The 27,308-nt window shown below is 50.4% G+C and overlaps 15 protein-coding genes across 15 annotated transcripts; 6 read left to right on the plus strand and 9 right to left on the minus strand.

The window, feature by feature from the left end:
* Window positions 1-52: 52 nt before the first annotated feature.
* PSV08DRAFT_399284 (uncharacterized protein) lies at window positions 53-918 on the minus strand (the record flags this gene model as incomplete). The annotated part of the gene is made up of 1 exon (XM_014224696.1): window positions 53-918. Exon 1 carries the CDS (start codon window positions 839-841, stop codon window positions 53-55), a length of 789 nt encoding a protein of 262 aa, XP_014080171.1. The 5' UTR covers window positions 842-918.
* A 756-nt stretch (window positions 919-1,674) lies between these two features.
* Window positions 1,675-2,428, minus strand: PSV08DRAFT_384910 (uncharacterized protein; the record flags this gene model as incomplete). Its single annotated transcript, XM_014224697.2, has 1 exon — window positions 1,675-2,428. Exon 1 carries the CDS (start codon window positions 2,329-2,331, stop codon window positions 1,675-1,677), a length of 657 nt encoding a protein of 218 aa, XP_014080172.1. The 5' UTR covers window positions 2,332-2,428.
* Window positions 2,410-4,427, minus strand: PSV08DRAFT_359417 (major facilitator superfamily domain-containing protein). Its single transcript, XM_014224698.1, has 4 exons — window positions 4,016-4,427; window positions 3,709-3,937; window positions 3,169-3,661; window positions 2,410-3,114 (listed from the first exon to the last, which is right to left on the minus strand). The coding sequence occupies exons 1-4, from the start codon at window positions 4,380-4,382 to the stop codon at window positions 2,701-2,703; spliced, it is 1,503 nt and encodes a 500-aa protein (XP_014080173.1). The 5' UTR covers window positions 4,383-4,427; the 3' UTR covers window positions 2,410-2,700.
* Window positions 4,428-5,189: 762 nt separating this feature from the next.
* Window positions 5,190-5,651, plus strand: PSV08DRAFT_368532 (uncharacterized protein; the record flags this gene model as incomplete). Its single annotated transcript, XM_014224699.1, has 1 exon — window positions 5,190-5,651. The coding sequence occupies one exon, from the start codon at window positions 5,190-5,192 to the stop codon at window positions 5,649-5,651; it is 462 nt and encodes a 153-aa protein (XP_014080174.1).
* Window positions 5,497-7,313, minus strand: PSV08DRAFT_270142 (glycosyltransferase). The gene is made up of 4 exons (XM_014224700.2): window positions 7,164-7,313; window positions 6,733-6,977; window positions 6,364-6,642; window positions 5,497-6,296 (listed from the first exon to the last, which is right to left on the minus strand). Exons 1-4 carry the CDS (start codon window positions 7,282-7,284, stop codon window positions 5,679-5,681), a joined length of 1,263 nt encoding a protein of 420 aa, XP_014080175.1. The 5' UTR covers window positions 7,285-7,313; the 3' UTR covers window positions 5,497-5,678.
* A 519-nt stretch (window positions 7,314-7,832) lies between these two features.
* On the minus strand, window positions 7,833-8,380 carry PSV08DRAFT_359420 (uncharacterized protein; the record flags this gene model as incomplete). Its single annotated transcript, XM_014224701.1, has 2 exons — window positions 7,833-7,959; window positions 8,046-8,380. 2 exons carry the CDS (start codon window positions 8,378-8,380, stop codon window positions 7,833-7,835), a joined length of 462 nt encoding a protein of 153 aa, XP_014080176.1.
* A 1,013-nt stretch (window positions 8,381-9,393) lies between these two features.
* Window positions 9,394-11,305, minus strand: PSV08DRAFT_399288 (acyl-CoA N-acyltransferase). The gene is made up of 3 exons (XM_014224702.2): window positions 11,126-11,305; window positions 11,042-11,069; window positions 9,394-10,947 (listed from the first exon to the last, which is right to left on the minus strand). Exons 1-3 carry the CDS (start codon window positions 11,206-11,208, stop codon window positions 9,547-9,549), a joined length of 1,512 nt encoding a protein of 503 aa, XP_014080177.1. The 5' UTR covers window positions 11,209-11,305; the 3' UTR covers window positions 9,394-9,546.
* Window positions 11,306-11,422: 117 nt separating this feature from the next.
* PSV08DRAFT_270174 (ribonuclease H-like domain-containing protein) lies at window positions 11,423-12,673 on the plus strand. The gene has a single exon (XM_014224703.2). It carries the CDS (start codon window positions 11,477-11,479, stop codon window positions 12,551-12,553), a length of 1,077 nt encoding a protein of 358 aa, XP_014080178.1. The 5' UTR covers window positions 11,423-11,476; the 3' UTR covers window positions 12,554-12,673.
* Window positions 12,674-13,236: 563 nt separating this feature from the next.
* On the plus strand, window positions 13,237-14,760 carry PSV08DRAFT_195965 (NADP-dependent oxidoreductase domain-containing protein). Its single transcript, XM_014224704.1, has 4 exons — window positions 13,237-13,515; window positions 13,619-13,777; window positions 13,831-14,036; window positions 14,094-14,760. The coding sequence occupies exons 1-4, from the start codon at window positions 13,301-13,303 to the stop codon at window positions 14,684-14,686; spliced, it is 1,173 nt and encodes a 390-aa protein (XP_014080179.1). The 5' UTR covers window positions 13,237-13,300; the 3' UTR covers window positions 14,687-14,760.
* A 158-nt stretch (window positions 14,761-14,918) lies between these two features.
* PSV08DRAFT_384925 (uncharacterized protein) lies at window positions 14,919-15,944 on the plus strand (the record flags this gene model as incomplete). The annotated part of the gene is made up of 2 exons (XM_014224705.1): window positions 14,919-15,287; window positions 15,402-15,944. 2 exons carry the CDS (start codon window positions 14,919-14,921, stop codon window positions 15,942-15,944), a joined length of 912 nt encoding a protein of 303 aa, XP_014080180.1.
* Window positions 15,945-16,232: 288 nt separating this feature from the next.
* Window positions 16,233-18,150, minus strand: PSV08DRAFT_195967 (uncharacterized protein). The gene is made up of 3 exons (XM_014224706.2): window positions 17,718-18,150; window positions 17,078-17,616; window positions 16,233-17,012 (listed from the first exon to the last, which is right to left on the minus strand). The coding sequence occupies exons 1-3, from the start codon at window positions 18,110-18,112 to the stop codon at window positions 16,384-16,386; spliced, it is 1,563 nt and encodes a 520-aa protein (XP_014080181.1). The 5' UTR covers window positions 18,113-18,150; the 3' UTR covers window positions 16,233-16,383.
* A 966-nt stretch (window positions 18,151-19,116) lies between these two features.
* On the minus strand, window positions 19,117-20,298 carry PSV08DRAFT_270206 (Golgi apparatus membrane protein TVP15). Its single transcript, XM_014224707.2, has 5 exons — window positions 20,152-20,298; window positions 19,963-20,037; window positions 19,826-19,869; window positions 19,556-19,775; window positions 19,117-19,502 (listed from the first exon to the last, which is right to left on the minus strand). The coding sequence occupies exons 1-5, from the start codon at window positions 20,169-20,171 to the stop codon at window positions 19,466-19,468; spliced, it is 396 nt and encodes a 131-aa protein (XP_014080182.1). The 5' UTR covers window positions 20,172-20,298; the 3' UTR covers window positions 19,117-19,465.
* A 1,312-nt stretch (window positions 20,299-21,610) lies between these two features.
* Window positions 21,611-22,313, plus strand: PSV08DRAFT_270221 (uncharacterized protein). The gene has a single exon (XM_014224708.2). The coding sequence runs from the start codon at window positions 21,645-21,647 to the stop codon at window positions 22,164-22,166; it is 522 nt and encodes a 173-aa protein (XP_014080183.2). The 5' UTR covers window positions 21,611-21,644; the 3' UTR covers window positions 22,167-22,313.
* A 678-nt stretch (window positions 22,314-22,991) lies between these two features.
* On the minus strand, window positions 22,992-24,737 carry PSV08DRAFT_195977 (uncharacterized protein). Its single transcript, XM_014224709.2, has 3 exons — window positions 24,323-24,737; window positions 23,516-24,253; window positions 22,992-23,460 (listed from the first exon to the last, which is right to left on the minus strand). Exons 1-3 carry the CDS (start codon window positions 24,632-24,634, stop codon window positions 23,053-23,055), a joined length of 1,458 nt encoding a protein of 485 aa, XP_014080184.1. The 5' UTR covers window positions 24,635-24,737; the 3' UTR covers window positions 22,992-23,052.
* Window positions 24,738-25,294: 557 nt separating this feature from the next.
* PSV08DRAFT_384927 (uncharacterized protein) lies at window positions 25,295-26,817 on the plus strand (the record flags this gene model as incomplete). Its single annotated transcript, XM_014224710.2, has 2 exons — window positions 25,295-25,377; window positions 25,622-26,817. The coding sequence occupies 2 exons, from the start codon at window positions 25,295-25,297 to the stop codon at window positions 26,562-26,564; spliced, it is 1,026 nt and encodes a 341-aa protein (XP_014080185.1). The 3' UTR covers window positions 26,565-26,817.
* Window positions 26,818-27,308: the final 491 nt, after the last annotated feature.

Raw genomic sequence — 27,308 nt, forward strand, 5'->3', positions numbered from 1 at the left:
TATCTACAGATCGCAGCAAACGTACATGTCCCGACGAAATCACATCCATCAATCAACCTGTGAGCTCAAAAGCGTTGAAAAGATGCCTCTCGGTACAATCACCCATGCGCCAATTTAGCAGCACGTTGCCACATCCATGCTGCACAACCCAATCAGCCTCAATAACCCCCCTCAACTCATCAACAACATCACACATTCTAACCCCACTTTCCCGCTCAACCCTAACATATTTTCTCGACCACTCCATGTCCGCCTTTGCCGTTCGTACATTCATATAATCCTCATCCCACTCCGCTCCATCCAAACACCTCACCTCCACCTTCTTCGTCACTGGATGCGTCAAATACTTCATCCCTTCCTCTTCACCATTTCTTATCTTAAGCATCCGTTCAAACTCTCCCAACCCCATCAAAGTCAAAATGGAAATACCCATCTGCCCCCTTATCACATCGTCTATCCCACCCGTCAAATCATGCACATGAGTCGCTAGCAAAGGATGCATATACGGTCTCAACGCTTCCTGCAGCTCATCTGCTGTTTCTATCCGCCAGCTCAGGTAGTCTCTCTCGACCTCTGGCTGGATGATCCAATCGACGAACTCTTTTGGACGGAGATCGAGTGAACGGGCTAGGCTACGTATGGAATCTGGTAGGGCAAGCGTGGTTTTTTCGAGGAGAAAAGTGGAGGAGGTATCAGGCAGTGGACGCATTCGAGCAGGTAGGTTTGCGACGAGGATGCGGCGCCATCCGGATGAGACGGCATGGCAGGTTAGGAGGTCCCAGGTGGGCAGGTAAGAGATTATGGAGAGGACGACTTCGGGGAGTGTGAGGGCGCGGTGCATTTTTGCTGAAATGATTTCCCTAATATCTCAAATAAAAAAACACACGCTGCTGGGTAATAGAAAAAAGCACAATCTGTAGTCTATACGACGGGGAGTGGGTTTGTAAGTAAGATGCTACATGTAACCCCAACACTCAATCATCCTTGGCAAATCTACAACCAAGGAAAGGATGCAGCATCTTATCTTTCTGTCTTGTTTCTTAACCATACTTTCTGTTTTGGCCATCCAATCTCCTCCGCCCGCATTGGTAAGATGCTATACATAGACCCCTGCTGATGTCAGATATAGGTGACTCCGCATGGGGCGGTAACGCCATTTAGCTTGGCGAGCACGTCAGGATGGGGTCAGAAATATGATTGGGGAGTTGGGAATTGTTTATACATGACTGAAGTGGCGGGGACGTTGATAGTGTATATGTAAGGGTGGGGTTGTCCATTTTAGATGGTAACATTTGGTATAGCGAGGTCGATGTGGGGAGCAGTAGGGTCGATGAAGTGCAACCCTTGTTGCGGGATCAGTAAGCGAGCTGAGAGAAGAGTATCGTACTAATACCTTGATGCAGTATAAGTTTAGTTTTATTGATTACATACGAACTACAACAGTAACTAATCAGCCTCACATCTCAAGTGTGTGAAAACAAAACAACTAGTAACTTCATCGTACAAATCGCATCTCGTATGACCCCATATTCTTGGCTCGTATACTCGAGCCAAGCCACATCCCCCAACCTACATGAAGATCTTACAATATAAATCCTACAAAACTCGATCAACCAATCACAAACCACATCACCGGTTACCCCATTTATACAACCCCCACCCCAATACCAAAATCTACTCCATCATCACCCCCATCAACCCAACCACACCGCCCGCCCCAATCGCCACAGCCCTCAACGCATTCAACCTCGAAAACTTCTCCAGCAGCGCCCTAACCTCGATATCTTCCTTCTCACTACTCTGCCTCGCCGTCTTCTCCTGCGGCGGACTCAAATCCTTCCACTGACTAACATCCTCCTCCCCATCCACCGACGCATCCGCACTCCTCGCGCCACTGCCCCTCTCGCTCCTCCACTCCGCCGACTTCTCACTGCGCGTCCCGCCCAACTCCTCATTCATGCGGATTAACGTGAAATTCGTTGGTATCATGAGGAAACTCGTGATAGGTGCGATGCTGATGCAGAGCACGGAGGCGGCGAGGAAGTAGGCTGGTTGGCCGTGTGATGCGGCGCGGAAGAGGATTTGCAAGGAGGAGGTGGAGGGGGGCAGGGAGAGGTAGGTGAGGAGGAGGAAGCTGGTGCTTGAGAGGATGCCGGCGGTGGGGAAGACGTGGGAGCCGCGGGAGAAGAGCCAGCGGACCATGGGAAGGGAGCGCGATGCGGGTTGGGATTTTAGCATGGGGATGGAGAAGAGGGAGAAGGCGGATATGCCGCCTGACGCGATGAGGGCTGTGGATATGCTGAGGATTTGGAGGGCTTGTTCCGCTGACATGTTGTAGGGTGCCTTTTTTTCTCTCTTTGCTGTGATTCTGGAAAAGCATACAAGGTCGGTAAGTTTTTAGCAAAGTTTGAAGGGTCTTGGAATTGTTTGTGTGATTTTGATTCTACCTGAGAGTACTGATATATGAATACTGCTGCTGGGTTGGGACATTGTAACGCGCGTTCCACGGGTTCCGTTGGTGTTGAAGAATGATGTCATGGTGAGCTAGTGGGTCCTCTGATAACCTGTCGCAATGCTCACAACCACCAATTGTGGAACGCCTCGAACTGATATGCACCATCAATGTTCGATACGCATGTTGAATCAACATGTTGGATGGTGATATTCACTGACGTAGAATTTGTCGCAAATCCGATCCATCTACTCAGTCCGCTTGCGCACCCTGGGTAGCGCAAACCAACAAGCCAACATGGCTCCGTACATACCGAGACATACCGGATTCAGAACCCAAGTTCCTGATGCTTGCGCAAGGATACCAGTCGTGAAAGGAGCGACGGCGCCACCAGAGCTGCCTGCCCCAGCGATGAAGCCAATGGCAGTCGTTTGGATGTTACGGGGCATCAGACGCGAAAAGATGGTTGAAGCACAAGGATAGATTGGGCCAAGCAGAAGACCCAAAAGACACACGGCGACCGCGTTACCGATCAAGTTTGGTGTCAGCCAGGCCAAAAGCTGAAGGCCAACCGTGCCGAGTGTAAGGATGACGACAAATTTCTTTTCGCCAATCCTTGGTGCTGCATGCGTCAGGACAAAGCGCCCAATTGTGATGCCGCCCTGGAAACATTGTTAGTATACTACACATCGCGATGATATGACAGAGAAACGTACCCAGAATCCGGCCGTCACGTAGCCAACTGTGCGAGGGTCACCGTTTCGATAATTAATCAGATATGAGATGAACCAGCCCGAGATACTGACTTCGGCACCCTGGTACGCGAAGATGAACAAGGCCCCGAAGAATGTGACTTTGTTCTTCAAGGCGTGCTTGAGGTTCTTCAGCTTCGATGTTGCTTCCTCTGTGGCTGTCTGTTGGGTAGTGGTGGTTTCCAGAAGATTATCCTCAGTGTCTTCCTTGAAGGACGAGAAAGCCCAAGCGGCGAAGATTATGCAACAGATTCTTATGCCGACGGCAATGAAGTAGAAGCGAGACCAAAGAATACCGCTCGAGGCCATGGCTGTTCCGATGATGGGCGCAATAATGCCGCCTACACCGTAACTACCATGTGCGAGGCCTAAGATGACGCTTGGGGGATGCGTATGTGAGCAGTAGACATTGTTCAGTGCTAGATTGATAGCTGCGCCGAATCCCAACATGAAGAAGCTTGTCTCGTTAGTGTGCTGCCAAGTAATTCGGGATCGAGTACTTACGATAGTACCACAAGTGGGTAGGGAGGTGTGCAGACCAATATGATGTAAGCTGAGAGCTGTATGGTCTCTGACATAACTAGTGTTTTTGCTCTGCCGAACTTCCCAAGGACCGAGTTGGTGAAGAAAGCAGCGATGATGAAACCAGCCGCAGTGCCGACGAAGACTAGAGACATGATTGTATACGAGATGTGGTAGTGTTTTTCCATGTACGGAATAAGTGCACCAACGACTGGTAGTTGTCAGGACCGGATCACAGAGAGCGTTGTTGAACAGCCATTGGCAGATCTGCGGTTGTTCTTTTACATACCTGCATCATTCATGCCATTGGAAAAGTAGATCAAGCAGCAGCACAAGATTCTCCATTTGGTCATGGGATCAGCGTTCCAAGTCCGCTCACGAGCGAATCCATCATCATGGGTCGGTGTTGCAGGTCGGCTATTCTCGAGCTCAGTGAGTGTCTTTGGAGTCACAGCCCCATTCTGCGGCGATTGCTTCGAGGCAGATTGTTGGCGGTCATTGCCATCCTTTTTCACGGCAAAGTTCTCAAGCTCAACGTCCGGTAAAACGCCGATATGATGCGGTGCCTTGTCCGTACTCTTCTTATAAGCAGGCTCGGGGTTGGCGATTTGGGAGGTAGGCTGAATATCAAAGAGGCTATGAAATGGCGCCGACATCTTAACGAGTCCTCAGCGTGTTTGGAAAGCCACACGACGGCCGTTGAAGAGGAAAGCACAGTACTCAAGGCCGCAGCCAATCACAGTAGCGCCGGTCTCGGTCGAAAAGGCTGGAGGCGAGATAAGGGAAACGGGATGGGGAATTGCAAACGTCCTTATAACTCAATTGTACCCCAAGGTCAGTGGAGTCATATCATAATAGTCTGGCGGGAGCGCCCCAATGTGGGGAATCTTGAAAAATGCTCAAAGCGGAAGTGTATGAGGAGCTACTCAACAATGTGCTAAGGAACCAGAAGCCACCAACGCCATAACCTACACCGAGTGCGAGTATGAATCAGAGCCAGGCCGTGGCTAAAACACCTATCAAATACCACAGCGTAATCATTTCGTACTTGCACTGCAGTACGAATGTCCAACCACGTATGTCAACGTCGCGTTGAACGGTCAGCAGAGTCACATGCTGTTTCACCGCTGGTGTAGACATTGGAGATCCCTTTCGAATCGCGCGACGTATCCGCAGTTTGGAGGTTCCAGAATTTCAAAAAGAGATAAAAAGATCTGGACCGAGGTATGCATAAAAAGGCAGCGTTACCTAAACGGTGATGAAACTGCGAGATTTAGGGTAATGCAGGCGGGCGGTGGGTAGGTGGGGGGGTTGGGCGGATCGGCCAAAATTTCCCTTTTTGCGAAATTTGGCAACCCCTCCATTGGAGAAACAAACAACGGAGAGATTCTGACGTATGATCTTTGTTGCTTTTTCCACACATCGCCCTTTTGTCTACACAATCGATATCATCATTCTACAGGATGCCGCCACCTAAGCGCAAGGTTCTCGCTACGATAGACAGCACCATCACGCCGCCTGACGAGCTCCCTCCCAATCACTTCATCGCGCGCATCACCAAGGCCGAAGGGAAGAATCTCTACTCCGCCGAGCTTCCAGACGGGAAGCCTGTTCTCGCGGAACTTGAGCCCAAGTTTCGGTCAACGGTATGGATAAAGCGGGGTAGCTACGTAGTGGTGGACACATCTGCGCTGGCAGATAGGGATAATAAGCTGGATGGGGAGATTGTCAACATAGTCAGGGACGAGAAGGCGTGGAGGAAGATGAGCTACTGGTATGAACATGGGTATCATAGGTTGCTATGTGTACAGGATGCTGACATGGTGTTACAGGCCCCAAGAATTCGCCAAGAAATCCACATACGTCGAGGACAGCGACGAGGAAGAATCTACCGTTGGCAAGATGCCGCCTACAGACTCGGATGAGGAGTGAGTTTTCTCATACAGACTGCTTCACTCCTTGTGTGGGTGGTCCTCTTCGATGATGCCCTTTGTAACGCCCTCGTATTCCTTCCTTGTCCCCCACCATACACCCGCGACTGTGACCGCCAAAACCCCTACCACTGTCGCCGAACTTGCCGGAGTACTCGGATATACATTCCATGCCCACTCTTGTGCACTCCATAGCGCATAGACAACAACTGGATTGAATCCTGCTTTCCACAGCAAGAAAGGCGTCGACCATGCAATATACGCATAGAACTGGTAATGCAGGCTTCTTGCACAAAGGAGACCAATCGTCATCGCAGTCAGCATACCCGTCATGATGAAGTCTGGCGTGATTTTGCTGGACATGGTGTCCTGGTCTCTAGGCTCAAGGACGGGAAGGCAGAGCTTGAGGAATTCCCGGACGTTGCGCTTGGATGGTTTGATCCAGCGGGTTCGTGCAAACCAGAGCAGAAGAACAACATGCAGGCCGAGCAGACTAAGGGCGAAAGGCAGGGATAGGAAAGTAGACTCTGGCACAAAACGCCAGTTTACGGTCCATTTGTAAAGAAAGGCCCGGCTGAGTTCGAAAGCACGAGCAAAGTAGCTGGGTGCGCGTTTCCTGAAGGGATAGCCCCATAGAACCTTTTGAATGATTAGTATTGAAACAATTTGTGCCCATGTGTATGTGGGGAAAGGAAGTTATACGTACGGAGATCTGTCCAATAATCATAGCCTGGGTCAATGCCTCCCTCCCACCCAGCTTCATCACCATCAACATTCCCATTGCCGGCAGCGGTAAAAGCAGAGTCATCTTCACATTCAGCCCCGTGCTATACAACGCGCTTCCCAAATGCCACTGGTCGCGCTGATAGCAGTAAACCGCCAACCAGAAGAACAACACAGCAAAGCAATCATTGAAGCAACGCAGCATGAAAATGCTATGTAGCCGCTTTGACAAGATGAGCAGTGGGAAAATATACGGGGGTACCTATATCACCATCAGCACTAAAATCCAACCTCCAAAACCCTCAGATAGAGGTCAATCAGTCGATAAAAAAGAAAGAAGGGTAAAACTCACCCTAGCCTTTCGGTAACACTGCATCACAAGCGCAAGCGTCATCAAATACACGACTGCAAAAATATACTGCGCAAGCGCAATATTCCGCCCCTCATCCGTCCACTTGTACAGATGCTTGTAGATCCATACATGGGCACCGGGATACACGAGTGGACCCGTAGACCCGGAGATGAGCTTGTAGTCGCGCTCGCCTTTGAGGTAGATGGCGATTTGCTGCATGTAGGTTGACCAGTCTATCTCTGTATCTGTACATTTTCAAAATCAGTTTTTGCTTGTTGGAATTAATAAAGCGGTTTCAATATGGCGATATTATTGGGTGAGCTTTTTTTTTTCTTCTCTTCTTCTACTCTCTGCTATAAGAAAGGGGGAGGGAGTGGGAGTACGGAAATGTCGAGGCCACGTGTGTAAACGGGGGGTGGGTAAGAACGAACACGGTATTTTCTCGATTATCACGCCGCTGAGGGCTGCGTCGGCGACGAGGAGGAGAGGTGTTATCCATCGGGTGTGGTCTGGATTCAGCGCCAGATCTTTGGCGCGGGCAAGAAGCGACATTGTGTTGGTGTATCTTTTTTTTATATTTTGGGGATGGTAAGAGGGGCAGGGGTGAGGGTTTGGTATTATAGGAACGCGTCGCGTGTGTCACGTGGACACGAGGGACTTTTGAAGTTTCAAGCGTGCATGTTTCGGCGCGACATGTGTTTCACGTGGAGATATTGTCGTGCGACTTCGTCCGATGGTCCGATGTTGAGGCTTGTTGTGAAAGGTATGTGGGGTATGCAAGTAGGGCTGTTTTGGGCTCATGGTTGGTTGCACCTGCATGGTTCGGTACGTATCCAGATTGGAGTGGGGGTTGACTTGCATGCAGACTATGCGCCTTTTCCTTCATGTTTTGTTCAACGACGGCGCAACCACAACAGCATCTAGACAGTAGCACATGTTTCATCTAGGGATAGTTACACTTTAGTTGACTCGACGGGTTGAATGCTCAAATTAGGTACGCTAATTACTATTATAGTTGACAACCACATCTCCACCATTAATCACCCTATGCACGTCTTGCATCAATTATCCCTTCCAATGATATCCTAAGATGTTCCCGCTTATTTGCTAGGGTGGGCAAGAAGCGTAACGCAGCGATCCTGGAAAGTCTCGCAGACTTGGTCGTTAGGGCCTGCGCCGCCCGCACGGCAGACGATAGGGAGAGTAACAGTGCCCATAATCGGGTTGCTGTAATAAAGGAGTAAATATTAGTATACTTGAAAGTAAAAAAACACTGAATTTCCAGATGAGGATTTAGTTGAGATTGAACTTACTCGGTGCCGTACTTGAAAATCAAGCCGTTGTATTCATTCACGAAGGCAAATTCGAAGCCGTCGGTGCCACATGAATAGAAGACGCTGTCCTCCATGCGGTCGGCACTGGCGGTACAGGCAACCTCGAGAGAAGATCCCGGGTTGGTGGACGCAACATGGAAAGAAATCATGTTGTAGTAGGTACCTTCGGGCTTGCGACCGACAAATCGGCTGATCCTCCAGGTCCAGTCACCCGCTGTGTGATAGTCACAGGCGTCCTGGCGAGGACGGAGGGAGGCGCCGCTGGCAAGGCCGCTGGCAGCAAAGAGGAGGGAGGCAATGGTAGTGAACTGCATTTTGATAGTTGGGAGAGCGGATAGCCGGAAGAACGGTTATTGAAAGGTTGTTGATGGACTGTGGAAGAAAGAAGTTGTTGCTTGATGAGTGAGTAGAAATGAAGGCAAATGTCAACAGCTTATATACCCAGTCTCTCTCATATTGTCAGAGCTATTATGCACGCAGGAATGGGGCCAGCCAGATCACAACAATAGTGCAACCAACTTACTTCGATGCTGTGCAAGCAAGCCAGGAAAGTTCCATGTCCACTATTACGTCTGCGTTCCTGCAAAGCAGAGTAGGAAAAACAACATCTACAATGCACACTTCCCCATGAAAGCGATCCCTGCCGAAATCGTCCTGGAGAAATGCGTTGAAGCTGAGAAAGTAAAAAAGGAATATGCTTCCTTGCTCATCCGGCAAAAGAAAAGTAGACCATTCTTCATCACGTGACTTTTCAATACTAACTTTCTAAAAGTCGGGTCATGACTAACACATGCATTCAGCCTGGAATAGTGGTTACAGGTAATTGGAAATGACGTTAGAGTAATACCTGCCGTGGTTACCATCCACGAGGGACTTGGGTTATTGAAGGCTTTTGGAACTGCTATTGAGATGCCTCCTTTGACACCTATTAGTTGTCTCCATCGTATTTAACAAAGGTCATTCATCTTGCTTTTGTGCGGCTACATCATATCGGCTGTCGCATAGCTGTCCGTCGTGTGAATGAGTTCTTGCACGATTTCCCCGCCATGCATGTACTCTCATGTTGGAGCCATGAACATACATGCATGCATACTTTAGCTACACGCTCAAGCGATCAAAAGGCCTGACAAGTAGAGGCGTGTAGTCTAAAATCGAAGTTGCATCCAGCGGGGTAATGCATTACAATGTCGATCCTTGACCTTCTATGGGCAATGGGTTTTTCCCGTTAACTGGTGATTTTCAGTTGCTCATCCAAACATAAGCTTTAACCACTCTTCACATACTTCCTGTAGCTTCTGTCGAACAAACAGCATGAATGGGACAGGTTTTACAGGCCGGGAATGAACAAATCTAATGTATTGGGGTATAGCTAGTTCGAAGAACAAAGGATCAACGTAACAACTCTCTAAAGAGGAAAAAGAGGCTGTGGTAAAACTTCAGAACCGTTGGAAAAGAGCAAAAGGAGATGGTCAACAACCCTTTACCAGTTCCAGGTACGACTCGCGGCTGAAAACACAGGTGGCTTCCAAATCAAACGGTCGGGGTCAATGCTTCTTTTGCCCTTCAACTTTTCTTTTGCCTTTTGTCGTTCTCGTTGAGCAATAACTGCATCTGTGAGTACGATGACGTGTTGGTTCTTGCTGTATCGTAGCATGTTTAGGTTCTGCAAAGTGTGTAGTACGTCGTTTGTAGTCATCGCCGTCGCAGCCCCCAAGTCTTCGATATTGGCTTCGGAGCGGCCGGGCTCCATAAGAATGTCGACCAGGATCTCTTGCCAATATGCACGGTATCCGAGAAGACCCAAATCAGACAAGGGCTTTTCCGGAGATCCCAGCTTGCCCTCGCGCTTGGAAAGAAGGTAAGAGAAGTCAATGAGTAGCTTACCAAATCCCTTCCTTTGATATTGGGGCAGTGTTAGAATACAAGCTACGTTGTAGCCTTCGGCAGACTCTTTCTCTTTTGAAAAATAGCCAACAAAGTGGCAACCGTGTTCATCGCGCGTACACATGCAGTAGAATAGAAAAGGGTCAACGTCATAGTAGAGTGTCTTGTGGTCCAGAAAGAGCTTTGAGAGCAAGCAGAGGTTGCGACACCACGTTCGTTGTCGCCGCCCATCGATCTCAAAGAAGGACACATAGTCGTCGCGGTAGATTTCGTTACCAGGTGGATGGAGAAGGTGGCACTTTGTGCGATGGCGCTCAAACTGCGTTACTTCACCAAAGTAAGATAGACAGAACTCGCAGATGTAGACAACATCCGAGTCTACAAAGTCGATGGGGTACGGTGAGAAATACCAGGGCTCAACCTCGTATTTGCCCATCTGAATTTTCTCCAAATTTCGCACACGTGAGATCTCGGTTTGGTTCTGTGTCATGGACCCAGATGTTCGCAGTTTTTCAATCTCGTCTTCTCGCGAAAAGTCCTGAGGAGGCATAGCTTTGGCGGCTGCAGCAGCGTCTTGCACGTCGACGAGGTCCATTTCCTCATCCTCGGGCTTGGGAGTGCCATCTGTGACTTCACTGGTGACTAAGACTTCTTGGTTCTCCTTGCCACCTGCTTTGGATGGCCTTGGTGCTTTGCCTGGCAAGTTGCTCGACGTTGACTCTGGTGTGCCTGAGATTTCGCGATCAAGCTTGCTACGTGAACGCTTCAAGTTCTTTTGGTCAGATTTTGAGGGCGCCTTTTCGTTCTTAGAGGCAGTGCTCTTCTTTTTGTCTGCTTTCTCAGGGGCAGGCCATTCAACTTCTCGAGATAGGTCGATGCGCTCGGCCTCGATCCACTCATCGAGACGTTTGTTGAACTCTTCGTAATGCACATAGAACTTTGGTCGGCCCTGCCGTGTCTGTATTGAGAGTATTTCAGCTTTGCGTTTCTCGCCATCCTGTGAGGTGTTAGTTGGTGATCATTTCACTGTCTCCGTGTTGGCGATCCAGGATTCGCGTCGCGCAAGGCGTCGCTGCGCGCTATCCACGTACCTTTTCGACCCACGCCTTTACGCCTACTCTGCAAACAACGCATCAGTATTCATCTCCAGAGTTTGCGCATAGCTTGACACGTACCTCAGCTGTGCAAGAGTGGCAAATCCCGTTTCCACCGGCGCGGGAGTGCCTGATGGCTCGTGAGAATTTTCTCGGGGCGCCATGGTGATGCGCTATCTATTGCTCGATTTATTGAAGATTGCAGTCCGTGTTGTGAGGATTAATGTCGTGATGAAGTTGGCGATGCCGTAGGTCTTTGTCGCAGTGTTGCCGCCTGGCCGTCGGCGCTTGGGCTTGAGCTTCCGCCAACATCTGGAAGGTGCTAGCGTGGGTCTGAACTTTTGCTGCGCAGAAAGTCACCCAGCCAAGATTCTCGACAACCACTGCCAGGTTACTATACGCACATCGCGATGCCTTGCAGGTGATTCCAGAATGGCTCCAATCGATCTGAGTAGCCTCTCCAGCAACTGGAAAATTCTGCAACAACGACTCAAGCCTTCTACATCAGCAGCGTCCAAGGACAAGAAGCCGGACAACGAGACGCAGGCCTCGCTCAAGCGCAAGAGATCTCAGCATGCCAATGGGAAGCAAGAACATGGCTCTGCAAAGCCTTTGAATGGTTCAGAGAAAAACACTCCGAGAAAACCTCTGCCCTCGAGAAAGCGACAAAGGATGGAGGAGCCTGCCTCTGTCGGTGCATCAGTCAAGCGACACGAGATGAAATCACTCTCCAAGAGCACATCGATGCCCTCGCTCAAGAAGACGCCTCTTCTCAGCGACGCCAAGGATGCCGAAATTGCGGTATCGATCCTCGAACCCCATCCCGATTTTCCCGATGTCGAGAACGAAGGCGTGTCAGAGGTGGCGCTACCTGGCAAATACGTGGCATTGGATTGTGAAATGGTTGGAGTAGGGCCAGAGCCCAATCGCGACTCGGCACTTGCGCGAGTGTCTCTGGTGAACTATCACGGTCACCAAATTTACGATTCCTACGTACAGGTACCGCGGCACATTGAGATCACAGACTACCGAACTGCCGTCTCTGGAATTGAGCCCAAGCACATGCGAAAAGACGTCGCCCGGCCATTTGACGAAGTACGGAACGACCTCAGGATATTGCTCCAAGGGCGCATACTGGTTGGGCACGCCGTGAAAAACGATCTCGACGTGCTCATCTTGAAGCATGACAAGCGCCTCATTCGCGATACATCCAAATTTTCGAAGTTTAGAGAGTTGGCATCAATACCGGGGCGTACACCAGGGCTGAAGCTGCTAGCAGAGAAGTTGCTTGGCGTGGAGATACAAGTTGGTGCGCATAGTTCCGTTGAGGATGCCAGAGCGACCATGGCGCTTTTCAGGCTAGAAAAGGATAGTTTTGAGCAGGAGATTCGGCAAAAGTATGGAAACGTCCGTCTTGGTGCTCCAGCAGGCGAAGTCGACGCCGGTGGTGATGATGAGGTCAAGAAGAAGAGCAAAAGCAAGAAAAAGAAGAAGAAGAAGAAGCACTAGCCGCTTCTGCCGAGATGTTTGCATCTTGAGTCTTGTGCATCTATCTGGAGTTTTACATGATACGGATACCCTAAAAAGTTAACATATGTTGTGGTTACTTAGATCTTTTATCGTCTATATTCAAATACTGCTCTTTCTTATTGGCCTGGCTACAATAATCCCTCGATCTCTTTTAGCAAACAAGTACGTTCTCATTGCTGAAGAAGAATGTGCAAGGTCGAGTCTGGATATGGTGATGCGTATGTTACAAGTGTCGCACGAGGTTTTTGCACTTTCGGGGTGGGGCATCATGGACGTTCTTGCTCGAGTGCTGTTGTACATTTTTGGCCAATGTACGTCTACCAATTCTCACTGGCTCCATCTGCTTACACATTCGTTTTACATAGCCTTCAACAAGCTTCTGAAAAGAGCAATTTTGCACAGCTTCAAAACGGTACACGTACGAGGTTTGACGCTTCCGCTCGGCACTTGACGGAGATAAGCATTGTAGCCCCTCACACCGGCCTTAACGTCATAGAACCATGATCGTCCCCGACACCTCTGGGCAGTTTGACTCAGGTTTGGAACGGACTTTGAGCCGGATATAGACACTAACTAATATATCCTGCCTTTCTATGTCATGTGGGTCCAAAGGCGCTGTTATTGCATATAAATAAGGGTGTGCTGCCCACAACAATGGGTTTAACAATAATCCAATTCAACACAAAACCTTACCACATCAATCTCATTACACATTAATCATCCAAGATGCCTTCTCCATTCGGTGATGTGCCAAAGGCTGCGTCCCTTCTGGAATTCCACCGCGTCATGTCGCCCACAGCCGGTGTTCGTGTCTCCCCGCTTTGCTTGGGAGCTATGAATTTTGGTGATGCGTGGCAAGACTTCATGGGCAAGTGCGACAAGAAGACTACATTTGAGATTTTGGACTACTTCTACCAACAAGGAGGTAACTTTATTGACACGTGAGTAGACCTTCTGATCTTGCCGGCATCATTCGATACAATGTGATTGGGCTAGACAGCTCAGCACTTTGGATGCTGAATTACGGGGCCAACATTGATCCAGTGCAAACAACTACCAGGCTGAGGAGTCTGAGACATGGATTGGCGAGTGGATGAAGGAGCGTAAAGTACGAGATGAGATTATTTTGGCTACAAAATTCACTACCTGCTTTCCTGACCCGAACAACGCGCCACGACTAAAGATCAACTATGGAGGAAACAGGTACGTGCTGGTGGAGGGAGCCATTCGAAAATATATGCTGACTTGATTTACAGCACTAAATCTCTTCGCGTATCACTAGAGGCATCACTGAAAAAGCTTCAGACTGACTACATTGACTTGTTGTACGTGCACTGGTGGGATTTCACCACGAGCATCCCAGAGCTCATGCAGTCCCTCAATGCTGTAGTGAACAGCGGAAAGGTGTTGTATCTTGGAGTCAGTGACACACCTGCATGGGTTGTCAGCAAGGCGAATGAATGTCAGTAACGGTCATCAGTCCTAACCACGTGTTTTAACGTTGCTAACTTCGCTACAGATGCCCGAAACCATGGATTGCGCGGGTTCAGTGTTTACCAAGGCCGCTGGTCTGCTGCTGACCGAGACTTTGAGCGCGAGATTATTCCCATGGCCCGCGAAGAGGGCATGGCATTATGCCCATGGGGCGCCCTGGGTGGCGGAAATTTTACCACTGAAGAAAAGCGCAAAAACAACGAGCAAGGCCGTCAACTTAGGCCCGCTTCCGAAAAGGACATCGCCGTCTCCAAGAAGCTCGAGGCAGTCGCGGCACAGAAGAACACCCAGATCACCAGCATTGCGCTTGCTTATGTCCGACACAAGTACCCTTATGTCTACCCAATTGTCGGCGGTCGCAAGATTGACCACCTCAAGGGTAACATTGAGGCGCTGGGAATCGAGCTAACTGAAGAGGAGATTGACGATATTGATTCGGCTGTTCCTTTCGACATCGGGTTCCCCATGAACTTCTTGTTCGAATTTGGAGGCGACAAGTACAAGCACACCATGACCAGTTCGGATGTTATGCTCACGAAGTTTGCGGGTATATTGGAAAGCGTGCCTGTTCAAAAGGGTCCAAAGCCGCACCCGCTACAGGGATATGGAGGTAACTAGGTGGTGGCGAGCCGAGCCAGTCATAGAAGCTGCAGATATAACCAGAGAATAAATTTTACATGACTTACACAACTCGTTAATGTGAGCATTGCAAGCATACTACGCACCATGTATCCAACTAACCAATGAGAATTTTCAAAACTGCTCCACTCACACACTACATACATTCCCAATCTGCTCGTGACCCAGCACATCCTCATATTATCCCACATCTCACCAAAAGAAAAAAAACATGTCCCTCAAATACATTCCATTAACGGACTTCCGGCTTCCAGACTACCCAGACGCACCCTTGATTCTCGATGGCGCACCCCTCAGCATCATCGACACAGAATCTCTAGCATCAGAAATCACGAGCAACAAAAACATCACCATTCCCCCAGCAATAGGCATAGCAACCCTTCTCTACAACTGGCACCCCAATGCCCTCGCCGCGTTCCTCGATCTTGATGCCTGGTTCTCATTCACATGGACCGTATCCATCGAGCCGTCGACGCCCTCCGGCAGCAAGCTCGAAATCGGGCGTATCGGCAACCAAATCACATTCGGGCAGCTCGACGCCAGCGGCGAGAACTGGGCGATGATGCTAACCTACAACATCGTCTTGGAAGACGCAACCACCGAAACCACAGCCTCAGGCGGCGACGACGGCGACGACGACGACGACGATGAAAAAGATGGAAAAGCCAACAACAATGGCGAAGGAGAAGAAAAGAAGAAGCAAAGACCAAAAAAAGGAACGTGGATCCCCAACCCAAAAGAATCCATGCTCGGCCCCCGCGACATCACCTCCGCAGCCCTCATCCCGCGCCTCGCCTCCTCCCTGCTCACGCGGCTCCTCGCCCAACGCCGCTGGGAAACCGGTAAGCGGATCAAACACCACCTCTCAGTCGAATACGCACCCATGGATATCTGGGGCGACGGGATACCCATGTCTCCGCACTGGCTGTACAAGCCACTCGATCTCACTACGTGTACTACGTGCGGCGCCGCAGATGCAGCGCTGCAGCGCTGCGGCAAGTGCGGGACTGCGACGTACTGCTCGGATGCGTGCCAGAAGCGGGATTGGAAGGTGCATAAGGGGGTTTGTACAATGGGGTTGGAGGATAGGGGCCAGGCGATTCGGTTGGCGGAGAAGGGCGGGTTGATTGCGTGGGATGAGGAGAGGATGTTTGCGCGGGAGGGGAGTGGAGAGGGGAGTCGGAATCCGTATTTTGAGGGATGCGTGGGGAAGAGGGTTAGGGCTGTTGTGAAGTGAGTTCTGAAGATGAGGTGAATGTTGTTTTTTTTTCTAGGGGAAGTGGTGGAGGTGGTAATGCTTCTTCCTTTTTTTTCCTGTCTTGTTGAAAATCTTTGGGACTGGATTGTTTTGTCATGTACACTACTTTTTCCAATTCATCGAGGGTACGACCGGACCCTATGCAGATGCCTTTTTTTCCAAGTAAATGCCCAATCTTTCAAGATCGCAAAAGAAAAAGAAAAGCGAATAGGGAATACACCTCGACAATGTATTTCCTCAGACCCGTAACTCCACATTTCAAACATGCTAACTCATTGATGAAAACCCATAAAGTTTCCTGATGGCCATAATCGTCCACCCAATTATCGTTCTCATTTGGTATAGCGCATTCAGCAACATAGGGTATTCGTAGAAACCATTCCCCCACTTGAATTTTCATAACAATCATATAAACATATCAATCATTTTCCAACTCTTCCAACTCCTTTTGTCGTCTCTCCAATTCTAGTCTCATGGCTTCTGCTTCCCTCTTAAGCCTCTCCCTTTTTGCTGCCTTTTCTTCCGGGGATAGGGTAAAATTGGGCGATGTTCCTCCACTTGTGCGGAGCGGGACGGAGAGCGATGGGTCAATGTTGGCGTCAACTTCTGTCTGGGATGGGTTCAAAATGGCTGATATCGCGTTTGGACGATGGGGCAGTGGGTTTACTGGTTCTTCGGGATCTAAAGTCGCGCTGCGACTTCGTTTCCTGGGCGATGGCGCACTGGGCTGCACGGTTGGCGTGAGGGCCACTGGATTCGATGTTACTGATGAATTGCTGTAATAATGTGTAAAGTCGACGGCGATTGGACCCCTGGGTGGCTCAGGTGTGTAGGCTTCTCGAGATTCAAGTGCAGTCGATGGATCTGGGGAAACCGAGTGCTCGAATGCAGGGGTTTGAGAAGGTCTCTGTGGAGGCGAGTAGTTTGCAACTGATGAGGGGGCTTGTGAGCTTGTGTCGGCGGCTGGTACGATGCGTTTGCGACGCTTGATCTCCTGCTTCTTCATTGCAACAGGGCGGTGGGTTCCGTGGAGCTTGTAGTAGAGTCCTGGATAGAGGATTAGTCATCTATCGATAGTACACAGCAATGTCGATATGGCACTACCAACTTACCACAGGCATTGCAGATGATGTGTCCAGCATCATCTCGTCTCCAGAGTGGTGTGATTGTGGTTCCACAGTTTTGGCAAGCTGGGATTGCACTTGTTGACGCAGAGGCGGCAGAAGTCGACGAAGCAGCATCACTCCCACCGCGGTTCTCACCAGGCGCAGCATTTGCTTGGGCTAGTGCAAACTTGGCTGTTTTTGATACACGGTTGTTGAATGCGGGACATCCGCTGCAGCCTTGCTGGCCGCCAGTACCATTACATCTGCCTCCACCTGGGCATGTTCCGGCGGCCATCTGATCGGCAGCAACATAGGTTGCGACACGCGGACTACCGGCAACATTTCCAGCACATGTTCGGCTGCCATCGGTGGAGCCTGGAGTTGGGCTTTGCTGTACCGACATGGTTGGCTGAGTCTGTGTGTTGCGTTTGAGGTTCACTGGCCGCGACTGATTCCGTGCCTTCATGTACAAGCCACATGCATTGCACACTGTCTCGCCAGCAGGCGACCGGCGCCAGAGTGGCGTCTGCGTTGTTTTGCAGTTACTTGGGTCCGTTAGCGATTTCCTTGCAGACCTTTTGCAACATGACGCCCACAGCCGGCAGCAGATGACACGGGAAGATTGCGGAAGAAGCAGACAACATACCTGCAAACCTGGCCAGTGATGGATGCATTGGGAGTCTCGTAGTTCATGTTGGGTATTTGCAGCGATGCTGCTGTTGAAGGAGTTGGGGGGCCGTCTGCAATGGGCACGGCATCTTCAAGAGAGTGGTATATCTCGGATCTTGGGTCTTCCTGGGCATGTTGTTGTTGTTGTTGCTGTTGTTGCTGTTGTTGCTGTTGTTGCTGTTGTTGTTGCTGCTGCTGCTGCTCTTGTGAAGTAGCCTCTGCCCTAGGTTTCTGATGGTCGTGAGTCTGGTTCAGTAGGCGGAGACTCTCAGCCATCTCCAATTCGTCTCTGCTGGTTTCTCTAGACAGGTGGTGCGGATGCGTAGGAGTAGGAGCGAATGAGGTGCCTCCACTTCCCGAGGGATGCGCCATGAGGCGGGAGCCTCGTCTTTGGTCGGAATGGGAAGGGTGTGGAGCGAAGGGAGTGGGTGGGACGGCAGTGAGGTACTGTTGCCTGATTGCACACAGTGAATCAAGACAGGCCGTAAGTAGTCGCTTGGGCCGACAGGTGCCGGCCTTTGATCTAGCGTGGGCGAGATATGCTGGCCAGTGTAGTGGCAGTTGCAGCAGGCGCTAATGTGTGTTTGGGCGACTATGCGGGTCCTGGGGCGTACGAGTACAACGGTGGTCAGGTGCAGCACAGGGAAGGGCAAGTCAACGGGCAGACGGGCAGGTCTGAGGGCTGTGTGGCTCGCAGCACGGGGATATATGAGGTGGGCTGGGCCTCTCCGTCGTGGTGATGCAGCAGCGCATGGCCACTCGGCCAGGTGCGCTGCTGGTGCGGTACCAGATGGGCTTCGCAGGCGGTGAATGGCGGCCGGGGGCCAATCAAGCCGCTGCTATTGTCAGCCCAGGGCGGGCGCCATGACCCTCTGCGAGCACGTCCACCCTCGCCTTCAGCATGGGCGCAGGCAAAGGACGGCCAGCGGAGAGCAGTCCAGCCTCGCCCTCGTCTTCTCCGGCCTGCAGCCGTTCGCATCGCCAGCCAACCCCCGCTCGAGCACCAGCACATGCACACCGGCTGCCCAGGCATCCACGCTCGCCAAACCACCTGCTGTTGTGCCGCCAACAGTCAGTCGCCTTCTTCGTCAGTCTTGTTCGTCGCCACCCAAGCCTTGCCAAACGGACCAACTCTCAGCGGATCGGCTTCCGGCTCGCCTACGACTAGCGATAGATAACGCGACCTTCTCCACACGCCACCCATGCATGCCACCATCCAATCAAGCAAAAGCAGTCGCGTGCATCTGCTCATGTACCCGTACCCTGCTTCCCCCTCTGGACAATGGACATACACAGGCATATATACATATATACATGCATGCATGCGACAACATGTCTCCGCCCCAGATGCTGCGGACACCAAGCAAGCGAGCCCTCGCCAAGTACTATGACCTTGTTTGTTGATCCTACACACTACTTATGCTACACCCCACCCCCCCATCAATCCAAGCAGTGACTTGCTCTTCTTCTCAACTTGAGATTCCAGAGTAGCCACTCGTCTGTTCCAGGTCGAGACCTGGCTCCCTTCCAACAACTTGTTATAACTGCAGTCGTTTCTCTCATCGTTCCCGCCAGCCAGCCAGCCAACCAACCAACCACACATAATCCCTGCTTTGGATGCAGCGAAAGCGTGCGACCAGGTCACCGCCTGGGCTGAAAGGCCGCACGGACAATGTCTTTACGAGGACTCTTCGAGCGCCATCCTCTTCGTCGTCAATGTCGAGTTTAGACTTGCTCGGCGCCCCAGCCGGCATCAGCATCACTAGGTACCGTCAGATGTGCAAGGAGAAGCGTTTTCAACAATTTTCAGCATACCGCATGTTCGCCGGGGGCTCAATCGAGGGAACAAACTCCAGAGCAGCATAGGCTACACCAATGAAGCCAACAATGGTACCGGGTATGATGCGGTACCAGCCGTCGCCTACGACGACGGAGCCAATGAAGATGTAGAAGATGCCGCGGCCGAGGAACGAGAACATGAACGAGGCATATCGCGCCACTTGTTGGGGGATCTGGAACTCAAGGAGGGCAGTTCCTGCAGCCATGTCAGCAGTCGTCATCGCATAGCGGCAGGCACCGACGTACCAAGACCAAAGATTATTAGGTAGACACCGAGGATGATGTGGGAGCTGAAGTACTGTCAGCGCAGGCCGAGTGAAGCCAGACCCTGTTAATGGCATCTTGGAAAGCATTCGAGCCGAATGCACATAGGCCACACTCACAAGTCGTTGAAGGGGAATAGCTTCGCGATACCGCCGAGGACTACGAAGACGGCAACGGCGAAATTCACCATGCGACTGGAGATGCATTAGTCATCGATTCAACAAGACAGAGGCTGGAGCTTCTGGCGCGAGATGGCGCACAGCGCTGCACGGTCGTGTGCAGCTCGCAAAAGCTCCAGGTGTACTCACAAAATGTCGGAGAAGTCCATGGCCGAGGATTGGCTGGCAAGATGAGGGAACCGCACGGTGACGAGTTTTGGCTGGAGCCCGGAGATGACGGCGACAGATGGAAGATGAGATGATTGAATGTGGCTCCGTTGGGCAGCGTGGGGGGAAAGGGACAAGAGGCTGGTGTTGCGCAACCTGGGCTTGCGACAAGACGTTGCGAGGCGAGGGCACGAAGCTGGCGCGCTAAACGTCATACCTGGTCGCCCTCCTCATTGGCTGCTGCGCCATCAAGGGGCTGCCTCTCCACCTTGGCCATGGATTCTTACGTACACTTGAAATGCGTCTCAGTGCCAGCAAGCCGTACACACTTCTGTGAAAATCGCTAACAAGAGAACTTCCACACTAAATCGGCATTCATGTCCGTATGCACTTCTCTCAATAGCGCTGCCAAGACAGCAACTGCCGACTCACTGCCACATGATCGTCCGCAACTCGAAAAGACCATAGTAAGCGACCCGTATCCAACAAATGCAAAGTACTCATGTTTATATATATGAGCCAACACTGTTGATCACCTATGGTCAACTTAAACTATCGGTGTGGCATGGTTGCGTAGCAGCGCGAATTCCCGCCGACTGCGCACCCACCACTTCACACAGTCGCCATTGCATCTCATGAACTTTATACTAGAATAGATACATGCACTTCATCCTTTGCAATACATGCTTCTTGGCATCGATGCCGCTCTTCCCTCGCCGTCGTGGATCATGGTGCCGATTCTGGCATTTCGGTTCCACTTCCTAGCCTGTTCCTGCTTGCCGCTGCTGATCAGTTTCCTCCCTCAGTCTAAACCACGTCGCTGTTTCTTACCGCCTGTGTAAAGTTTCTCGTATGCGTACAAACCCTGCATGAGCACCATGCTTTGCCACCGAAATACGGCGGTATGTAACCTCACAGCCAACTTTGTCGTTACTTTGTCCACAACGTCATCACACTGCTAGTCCTTTCTAAGAATTCTTCCGAGTTCCATCTCTACACCCTCACACCCGGCATCTCGCCTCAATAGATAGGTCTTCTGCACTAAATCTTGGCACCTTCCTAAGTACACCCTGTGGCTGGGAAACACCTTCCATTCGCCTTCGATCTGACGTTTAGTACCAATAGCAAGACCCTTTTCGGATATTAGCCGGGGATTTTAGCGGGTGAGCCGACCGCATCAACCCGAACTGGGACCACCGTCCATCGTTTCCGTTTATCCTCAACTTTCGATCGTATTTATAGGTTTTTTTGCGGGGGCGCTATGGAGAAACGCTCGGCGATATGCCATCGCCCTCGTATTTTGTTCCCATACGCATGGTATTTACAAAGCTATATAAGGTCGAGTGAGCTGCTGCTGTAGCGCTCATCCACCACAACCAACTCACAACACTCTCGCTACAAAACAAAACTCCTTCACAACCACACCCCAAACAGTCACCATGAAGTTCTCTACCTCCGCACTCTTCGCTTCCACCATGGCTCTCGCCAGCGCCACAAACATCTTCTCGATTATTCCTCAGAGCCCTAACAGCCCTATCGACAAGGGCGCTGTCGGCACGTACGATAACGGACTTGCCATCGGTCCTAAGCAAAATGCTTCTTGCAGCGTTCCCGACATCAACTACGCTAGCTTCTTCCTGAACGACGGCAACCTTTACCTCTACACCGACCTCCCTCCTCGCAGGGCCTACGTCGACCTCTCCGAGTTCGGCAACAGCCGCATCCGTTTCTACAGCGGCGTCGCCCCAACCCCCGACGAGAACTTTGAGCTTGCCCAGTTCATCGTCAAGGACGACGCCTTGTTCCTCGTCGACTACTCCGAGGCGGGCGTCCGCGCCCTCAACTTCCAGGGCTGTCCCCTCCACAACGGCGAAGGCTACAGCGTCAATGTCAACAACCCCGAGTTCCCTGCCAGCCCCTCGTGCATCCAGTTCACCGCCCAGGTTGCTTACACTGACAACCCCGTCAAGTGCCTCTACAACGACATGACCTTGTAAATATTAAGTCACGCAACCGCGTACTGGAACATATGATTAATTACGATAAAAAAACGTGAGGAACACACCTACTATTTAGATGGAAAAATAATATTAGTATAATGTCAAGTTCAATAAATCAAACGTGCTCGCCGCACATGCTCTTATTACCTACACTCCCACCGCCTAAGTCATTCCACTATTTCTTTCCAATTTTCCCTTCTTAATTCCAATACCATTTGCAAACAAATGTTTTGATCTCTTTTTTTTTTCCTCCTTCCATTCCAATAACCCTTTCTTCACCCAAGCTACACCCGCCTAAACATTGTCCCATCCCCTTACTTACTCTTCCGTTTTGCAAACGCTCCATAGGGCTGAACCCGAAAATCCTCTCTCCTACTGCTCGCCTTTTTTCTTTAAAAAATTGATACCACCAGCCAGATATTCCACTTGTATTGCTGACTCGTTTTCCCCCCCCCCCCCTATATTTTCCAATGCATTGATTTGAAAAAAAAAGTTTATTTTCTGGGGGAGAGGAGAGGGAAGTGTCCGGGATGAGAGGATTGCAGTCGAAGGGAAGTTGATGTTTTGGTGGAGGGGAGTTAAGTTGGCGTGTCGACTGATTAGGGCCCGTGGGGGAGATGTGGGGTTACCTACTGGATTTGGTAGGGTTTGCGGATGCGTGATTTTGTGTTGGGAGTGGGCCGAGAGTGGTGCCGGTGGGAGTGAGATGGGTGGGTTGGGTGTTATTGGGGAGTATTGGGGCGACTGGTACATTTGAAGATTGAGGTAGCGGTGTGTGTGTGTGTGTGTGTGTGTGTGTGTGTGTGTTCAAAGTTATGATGGTTATTCGCAATCCCTAGATTCATTTATATTTACTGCTGTTTGCCTTGGACACTATCAAACCTCAGTCCGTTTTGACTTTGGCCTTGGTTTCCTCCCTCGCAGTCGCCTGGGTCATTATCAGCACTGATGCAACAGATGCAATGGACCCGAAGAAAGCGACCATGTAGCTCCAGCCAGGGTTGAGCAATGGGTAAATGATAACAGCGACGATTGCAAAAGCAAGACCAAGGGCAAAAAATCCCCACATTAGACCATATGCTGGCGAGAACCACGACTTCTTCAGCAAGGGTACAACCATGATGACGTTGCCCATCACTGCCATGATACTACTTTGGATCAGATACCAGAAATCCGCGTCTCCGATGCTTCCAACCGCACTATCTTGCATGGAAAGCGCGAAAGCTTTGTATCCAGGGATTATAGCAACGATGATGAAGAGTAGGATCAAGGCGATCAGTGTTGCAGTTTCCTACATTGACATATTAGCGTTTTCTATAACGTAAGAAGCAGCAGATGGCTCCTACCACTTGACGTCCTATTTGTTCGTCCTGAGACGAAAGCGGTGTTTCTTCAACAGCAACCAAAGGCTGGCGTAGCGGCTGCTCCAAAAAGGTGACCAATGAATAATGAGTGCCATGAGGATTCGACGATGCACTATCCCAAAGGCTATCCAAGACTTTTATTCTAGCGTCAATCCCATCAATAATCGGCGCTATATCCTCTGAATCATCGCCCTGCAAAGCGGCCATGTCGTCCATAAGGCGCCGCCGTCCATCGAGAAGTTCCAGTTTTGTGCTGTGCAAAACACGCAACACGACGTCTCCGCTCAGAGCACTCGAATTTGCCTTCCATCCTAAGAAGATGTCGACCATGAATTCCCAGTAAGGAATCTCGAGTGCATCTTGTAGATAGTGTAAAGTTTCTTCGTCGCGCCGCTGGGTAACTGTGAATCTTGGAGGCCGCTGCTCAGAGTCACCCGATGTGATTGCGCTTTGCTCGCAAAAGTGGCCGAGATCGCCAATGTCAGCAGAGTCAGGGTCGTCTTGCTTGTTCTGCATCCTGGCTATGGTCTTGCGGGCATCTTGTAGTAGCTTCTGGGCATGTTGCTTGCCAAACGAGAGCACGGCGACTTGGAAATATTCCGCGAAGCCTCGATCGAGAAATTTGGTGACATGGGCGATCTGAAGCAATCTCATTTTTATCCCTCGATTCCTCACGGTCTTGTATGGAGCGTAGCATCTGTCCCGTAACTGCCTGGGCACCTATGTTTTCTTAGAAGGGTTCTCTTCGTTGACGATGCTGCTGCCGCTCCTGCCTAGTGTTGTACTTACACTTCTTCCGGCTTGTACTTGAGCTCTTCTTGCGAGAATCTCCAAGGTGGATGTGTCTAGAGGTTGGCTTCCTTGTATAAGGCTACCGAATATCGATTGGTTGTCTGAGTAGTGGAAGGTAACGCCATGGAGACCACCGTTGATGACACCGGCTTGAAGCCCAGAGTTACCGCTGCCAAAATCAACTTGTGATATTATGTTCTGATTAGAGTCCATAGCACTTCCATGCGTTGCTCCGGTTTGTACTCCACTGTTGTGGGCTGAGGTCTCCAGAGTCCTTCCAGGAGCAGTATTACGTCCGGCGCGAGGCATTCAAAGAGGGGTATTGGGGGCGGAAAAGCTATCTTTCCGTACTTTATGCACAAAACGTTGATAATGAAGACCCTGGGAGAATAATTCCATAGAGACAAAGATCGAACTGAAATTCGAGGATATCTTGGTCTAGAAATATATTATTGCTTCGCCTTGTGACAATCCACTTTGTGGCTGCTAAGATGTACTCAGCCCCAAGTGGCTGCAGTACTGCGCCTCAATGACGCGAGACACCACTGGATCCTATTCGCTGTCATCAATAAACCATAGTAGAGGGACGAGACTAGCACGACCCCGTAGGCCAAAGGTGATAAGAAGTTTGATGTATGTACACATGTATCAAAGGAGGTAACCAGGCGCGTGAAGTGCGGAGCAGTAAATGGCCATGTGAAATCGCGTTCTTGGTAACTACGACCCTGCTTTGCTAGATGTAATAATCTTACGTATATCACATCAACCCATTTTCTGTAATGCACCGAAGCAATGCAGCTACGCACATACATATTGATGTATGCTCCGCATGACAGTGGCTGCCACCCGACTGACGTAGGCCATGCCTGATCGCGTGTATCAGTTTCGAGGGCACCCAATCATAGGCACGGCCCCTTCACCTTTGGCGGCCACCAATCAGACGCTTCGTTGATCCGCTTCAGCTACGCCATGGATGTAAATACACATACAAGTCTTGCAGCCCCCTTCCCTTCTTTTCTCAACTCTGTCAACTCCTCTTCTGAAATTTTCTGGTCGTGGACCTGCTGAGGCTTCCTCAGTGCCTCACACGCAACCGTCCGTACATCGCGGACAGTCAGGCGGCTCTACCGCGGCAGCCCCGCGTCCGATAAGCACCTACTGGGTAAACCCAAGTTTCTTGTGAAGAAGCGCGTTGTTTAAGCGGCCTATACAAGGCCGCTTAAACAATCTCCGACTACCACTAGTATGCAATGTCGAGGAAATGGCTGGATGGCGCTATTGCTAACTACTACCCAGTGATCATCGCATAGAGCAAGATCCATGTCTGTTCTTTGCCACAGAAGCTTTCCAATCCAGTCTTGATGAACCATTATACGATTCGGTCTCGCTGGTGGATGATCAGATACTTGATTGTTCAGAGAGCAACAATGCGTGTTCACAAAGTGACCTGTTGGAGCGGACAGACTATTTGGGCAATACAATATACGGTCGTAACAAGAGTGTTAATGCTACGCAACCTCTTGGTATCCTGGACGAGAGTGTTCATCACGGAACCTCAGGCGCCGGTTATTCAAACACATCCGGTTGTATTGATCCCAGTTTGTTAACTCAACACGTACACGAACCTCGTTATTACTCTCGGTCATGGCTCGATCAATCCACCAAACAGACCCTAGCTGAAAACTCGCAATCGCAATTATCTCCACAACAACCACACCAGGCAAAGGCGACAAATGCACAAGCACCAACCATCCCCAACGATATGAGCATTGAAGCTTATCCAAGCCCGTCTTCATTGCCGTCTCTCGGTCAACTCACTTCTCAAGTAACAAGCCCACAGGACACGACTCAGGTCGGGTTAAACATGCCAGACGGCAAAGTGGCGATCGAGCCCGCAGGGATGAGCTTCACATGTGAGACTTGTACAAAGTCTTTTACCAACAAGTCCCGCTACGACCGACATGCCAATCGGCACAGCTGCAAGGCACCATCCAGATGTGAACAATGCGGACAGTCAATAAAGCATCCAAAAGACCTCAAACGTCACCTGGGCTCCAATAGTGCACTGCCTTCGTGTCCTGCACTCAAGAAAGTCAACCCCCAGGTGAATAGCTTCATGTGCATTTGCAGCTCCAAGACCTATACTCGAAAAGACTCTCTTGTACGCCACTTACGAACATCCAAGAAGGGGAATCACTGCTGTAGAGCCTGCAACAAGAACCCTTGTGGTTGCTCATAAGACAACACTTTCTCATGAGCATCGTGGCTTCCTTAGCGATATTTGCGACTGCGAGTCGAAGCGAATCCGTATTGTGGTATTACGGATCGCACTCCACACCCTCGGTGGAGTTCCAATTCTAAATCAAGACACTTCTGTCCATCGAACAGATCATGGACATGTCAGCATGATCATGGCTTATGAAATCCTCTATTGTTAGAGGTGCGCAAAGGTATCCTGGGGCATTGAAGACCATGGAAGGGCCTCTTCTCAAAGAACATCAAGACTTGTTTGTCTCACGACGCACGTTGCTACTTATGTAGGAGCCTATTCTACTAGCTACCATCAATCACGATGGCATTGATGTGGGCACGGAGTCGTTACCGTTCCCATCCGAGAGAAGAGGTAAAAGAGACAACCTGAAGTGGGGGATATCGGAGTGTTTTTGGATGTTCTCTTTACCGAAAGAATAACAAAAAACCACAAAAGATGTAGGCTTTATTTTCCTAGTCATTTTCATCGTCTTTCAGTTCAAGCACCGAGGGTCGAAGCTGTCGACTCGTGTGTATGTTCCGCTCGTTCTTTGGCGGATATTTGAGCAAACAGATCGGACTTTCCTTTTCGTGGCCGCCGCCAAGGAGTCAGTTGATTGCATGTAGTTTGCGCCTGATAGAGATGGCGCGGCCAGGGAATTCCCATCCATTGAGAACGTCATAGAGGTTCGAATAAGGTACTCTTACGAAAGAGAAGCATCGGCAAAGTTTG

This window comes from Bipolaris maydis (genome assembly GCF_028858645.1).
Source record: "Bipolaris maydis strain C4 unplaced genomic scaffold PSV08scaffold_2, whole genome shotgun sequence".
Classification (NCBI taxonomy): Eukaryota; Fungi; Ascomycota; class Dothideomycetes; order Pleosporales; family Pleosporaceae; genus Bipolaris; species Bipolaris maydis.

What these genes read in the sequence shown, in the direction of transcription:
- PSV08DRAFT_359417 (XM_014224698.1), bottom strand. Translation starts at nt 4,382, where the DNA reads ATGTCGGCGCCATTTCATAGCCTCTTTGATATTCAGCCTACCTCCCAA. An exon ending in CAATGGCATGAATGATGCAG is followed by an intron (nt 3,938 to 4,015) that starts GTATGTAAAAGA and finishes GACAACTACCAG; the next exon opens with TCGTTGGTGCACTTATTCCG. An exon ending in ACGTGACGGCCGGATTCTGG is followed by an intron (nt 3,115 to 3,168) that starts GTACGTTTCTCT and finishes CAATGTTTCCAG; the next exon opens with GGCGGCATCACAATTGGGCG.
- PSV08DRAFT_270142 (XM_014224700.2), bottom strand. Translation starts at nt 7,284, where the DNA reads ATGTCGCTTCTTGCCCGCGCCAAAGATCTGGCGCTGAATCCAGACCAC. An exon ending in GATAATCGAGAAAATACCGT is followed by an intron (nt 6,978 to 7,163) that starts GTTCGTTCTTAC and finishes GAAAATGTACAG; the next exon opens with ATACAGAGATAGACTGGTCA. An exon ending in AGTGTTACCGAAAGGCTAGG is followed by an intron (nt 6,643 to 6,732) that starts GTGAGTTTTACC and finishes ATGGTGATATAG; the next exon opens with GTACCCCCGTATATTTTCCC.
- PSV08DRAFT_399288 (XM_014224702.2), bottom strand. Translation starts at nt 11,208, where the DNA reads ATGGCGCCCCGAGAAAATTCTCACGAGCCATCAGGCACTCCCGCGCCG. An exon ending in GCCACTCTTGCACAGCTGAG is followed by an intron (nt 11,070 to 11,125) that starts GTACGTGTCAAG and finishes CGTTGTTTGCAG; the next exon opens with AGTAGGCGTAAAGGCGTGGG. An exon ending in TAAAGGCGTGGGTCGAAAAG is followed by an intron (nt 10,948 to 11,041) that starts GTACGTGGATAG and finishes AACACCTCACAG; the next exon opens with GATGGCGAGAAACGCAAAGC.
- PSV08DRAFT_270174 (XM_014224703.2), top strand. Translation starts at nt 11,477, where the DNA reads ATGGCTCCAATCGATCTGAGTAGCCTCTCCAGCAACTGGAAAATTCTG.
- PSV08DRAFT_195965 (XM_014224704.1), top strand. Translation starts at nt 13,301, where the DNA reads ATGCCTTCTCCATTCGGTGATGTGCCAAAGGCTGCGTCCCTTCTGGAA. An exon ending in GGAGGTAACTTTATTGACAC is followed by an intron (nt 13,516 to 13,618) that starts GTGAGTAGACCT and finishes ACATTGATCCAG; the next exon opens with TGCAAACAACTACCAGGCTG. An exon ending in TGTCAGCAAGGCGAATGAAT is followed by an intron (nt 14,037 to 14,093) that starts GTCAGTAACGGT and finishes ACTTCGCTACAG; the next exon opens with ATGCCCGAAACCATGGATTG.
- PSV08DRAFT_195967 (XM_014224706.2), bottom strand. Translation starts at nt 18,112, where the DNA reads ATGGCGCATCCCTCGGGAAGTGGAGGCACCTCATTCGCTCCTACTCCT. An exon ending in ATCACTGGCCAGGTTTGCAG is followed by an intron (nt 17,617 to 17,717) that starts GTATGTTGTCTG and finishes AACGGACCCAAG; the next exon opens with TAACTGCAAAACAACGCAGA. An exon ending in CATCATCTGCAATGCCTGTG is followed by an intron (nt 17,013 to 17,077) that starts GTAAGTTGGTAG and finishes TCCTCTATCCAG; the next exon opens with GACTCTACTACAAGCTCCAC.
- PSV08DRAFT_270206 (XM_014224707.2), bottom strand. Translation starts at nt 20,171, where the DNA reads ATGGACTTCTCCGACATTTT. An exon ending in CCTAATAATCTTTGGTCTTG is followed by an intron (nt 19,776 to 19,825) that starts GTACGTCGGTGC and finishes ACATGGCTGCAG; the next exon opens with GAACTGCCCTCCTTGAGTTC. An exon ending in GAGCCCCCGGCGAACATGCG is followed by an intron (nt 19,503 to 19,555) that starts GTATGCTGAAAA and finishes GACGGTACCTAG; the next exon opens with TGATGCTGATGCCGGCTGGG.
- PSV08DRAFT_270221 (XM_014224708.2), top strand. Translation starts at nt 21,645, where the DNA reads ATGGCTCTCGCCAGCGCCACAAACATCTTCTCGATTATTCCTCAGAGC.
- PSV08DRAFT_195977 (XM_014224709.2), bottom strand. Translation starts at nt 24,634, where the DNA reads ATGCCTCGCGCCGGACGTAATACTGCTCCTGGAAGGACTCTGGAGACC. An exon ending in AAGTACAAGCCGGAAGAAGT is followed by an intron (nt 24,254 to 24,322) that starts GTAAGTACAACA and finishes AAGAAAACATAG; the next exon opens with GTGCCCAGGCAGTTACGGGA. An exon ending in AACAAATAGGACGTCAAGTG is followed by an intron (nt 23,461 to 23,515) that starts GTAGGAGCCATC and finishes ATGTCAATGTAG; the next exon opens with GAAACTGCAACACTGATCGC.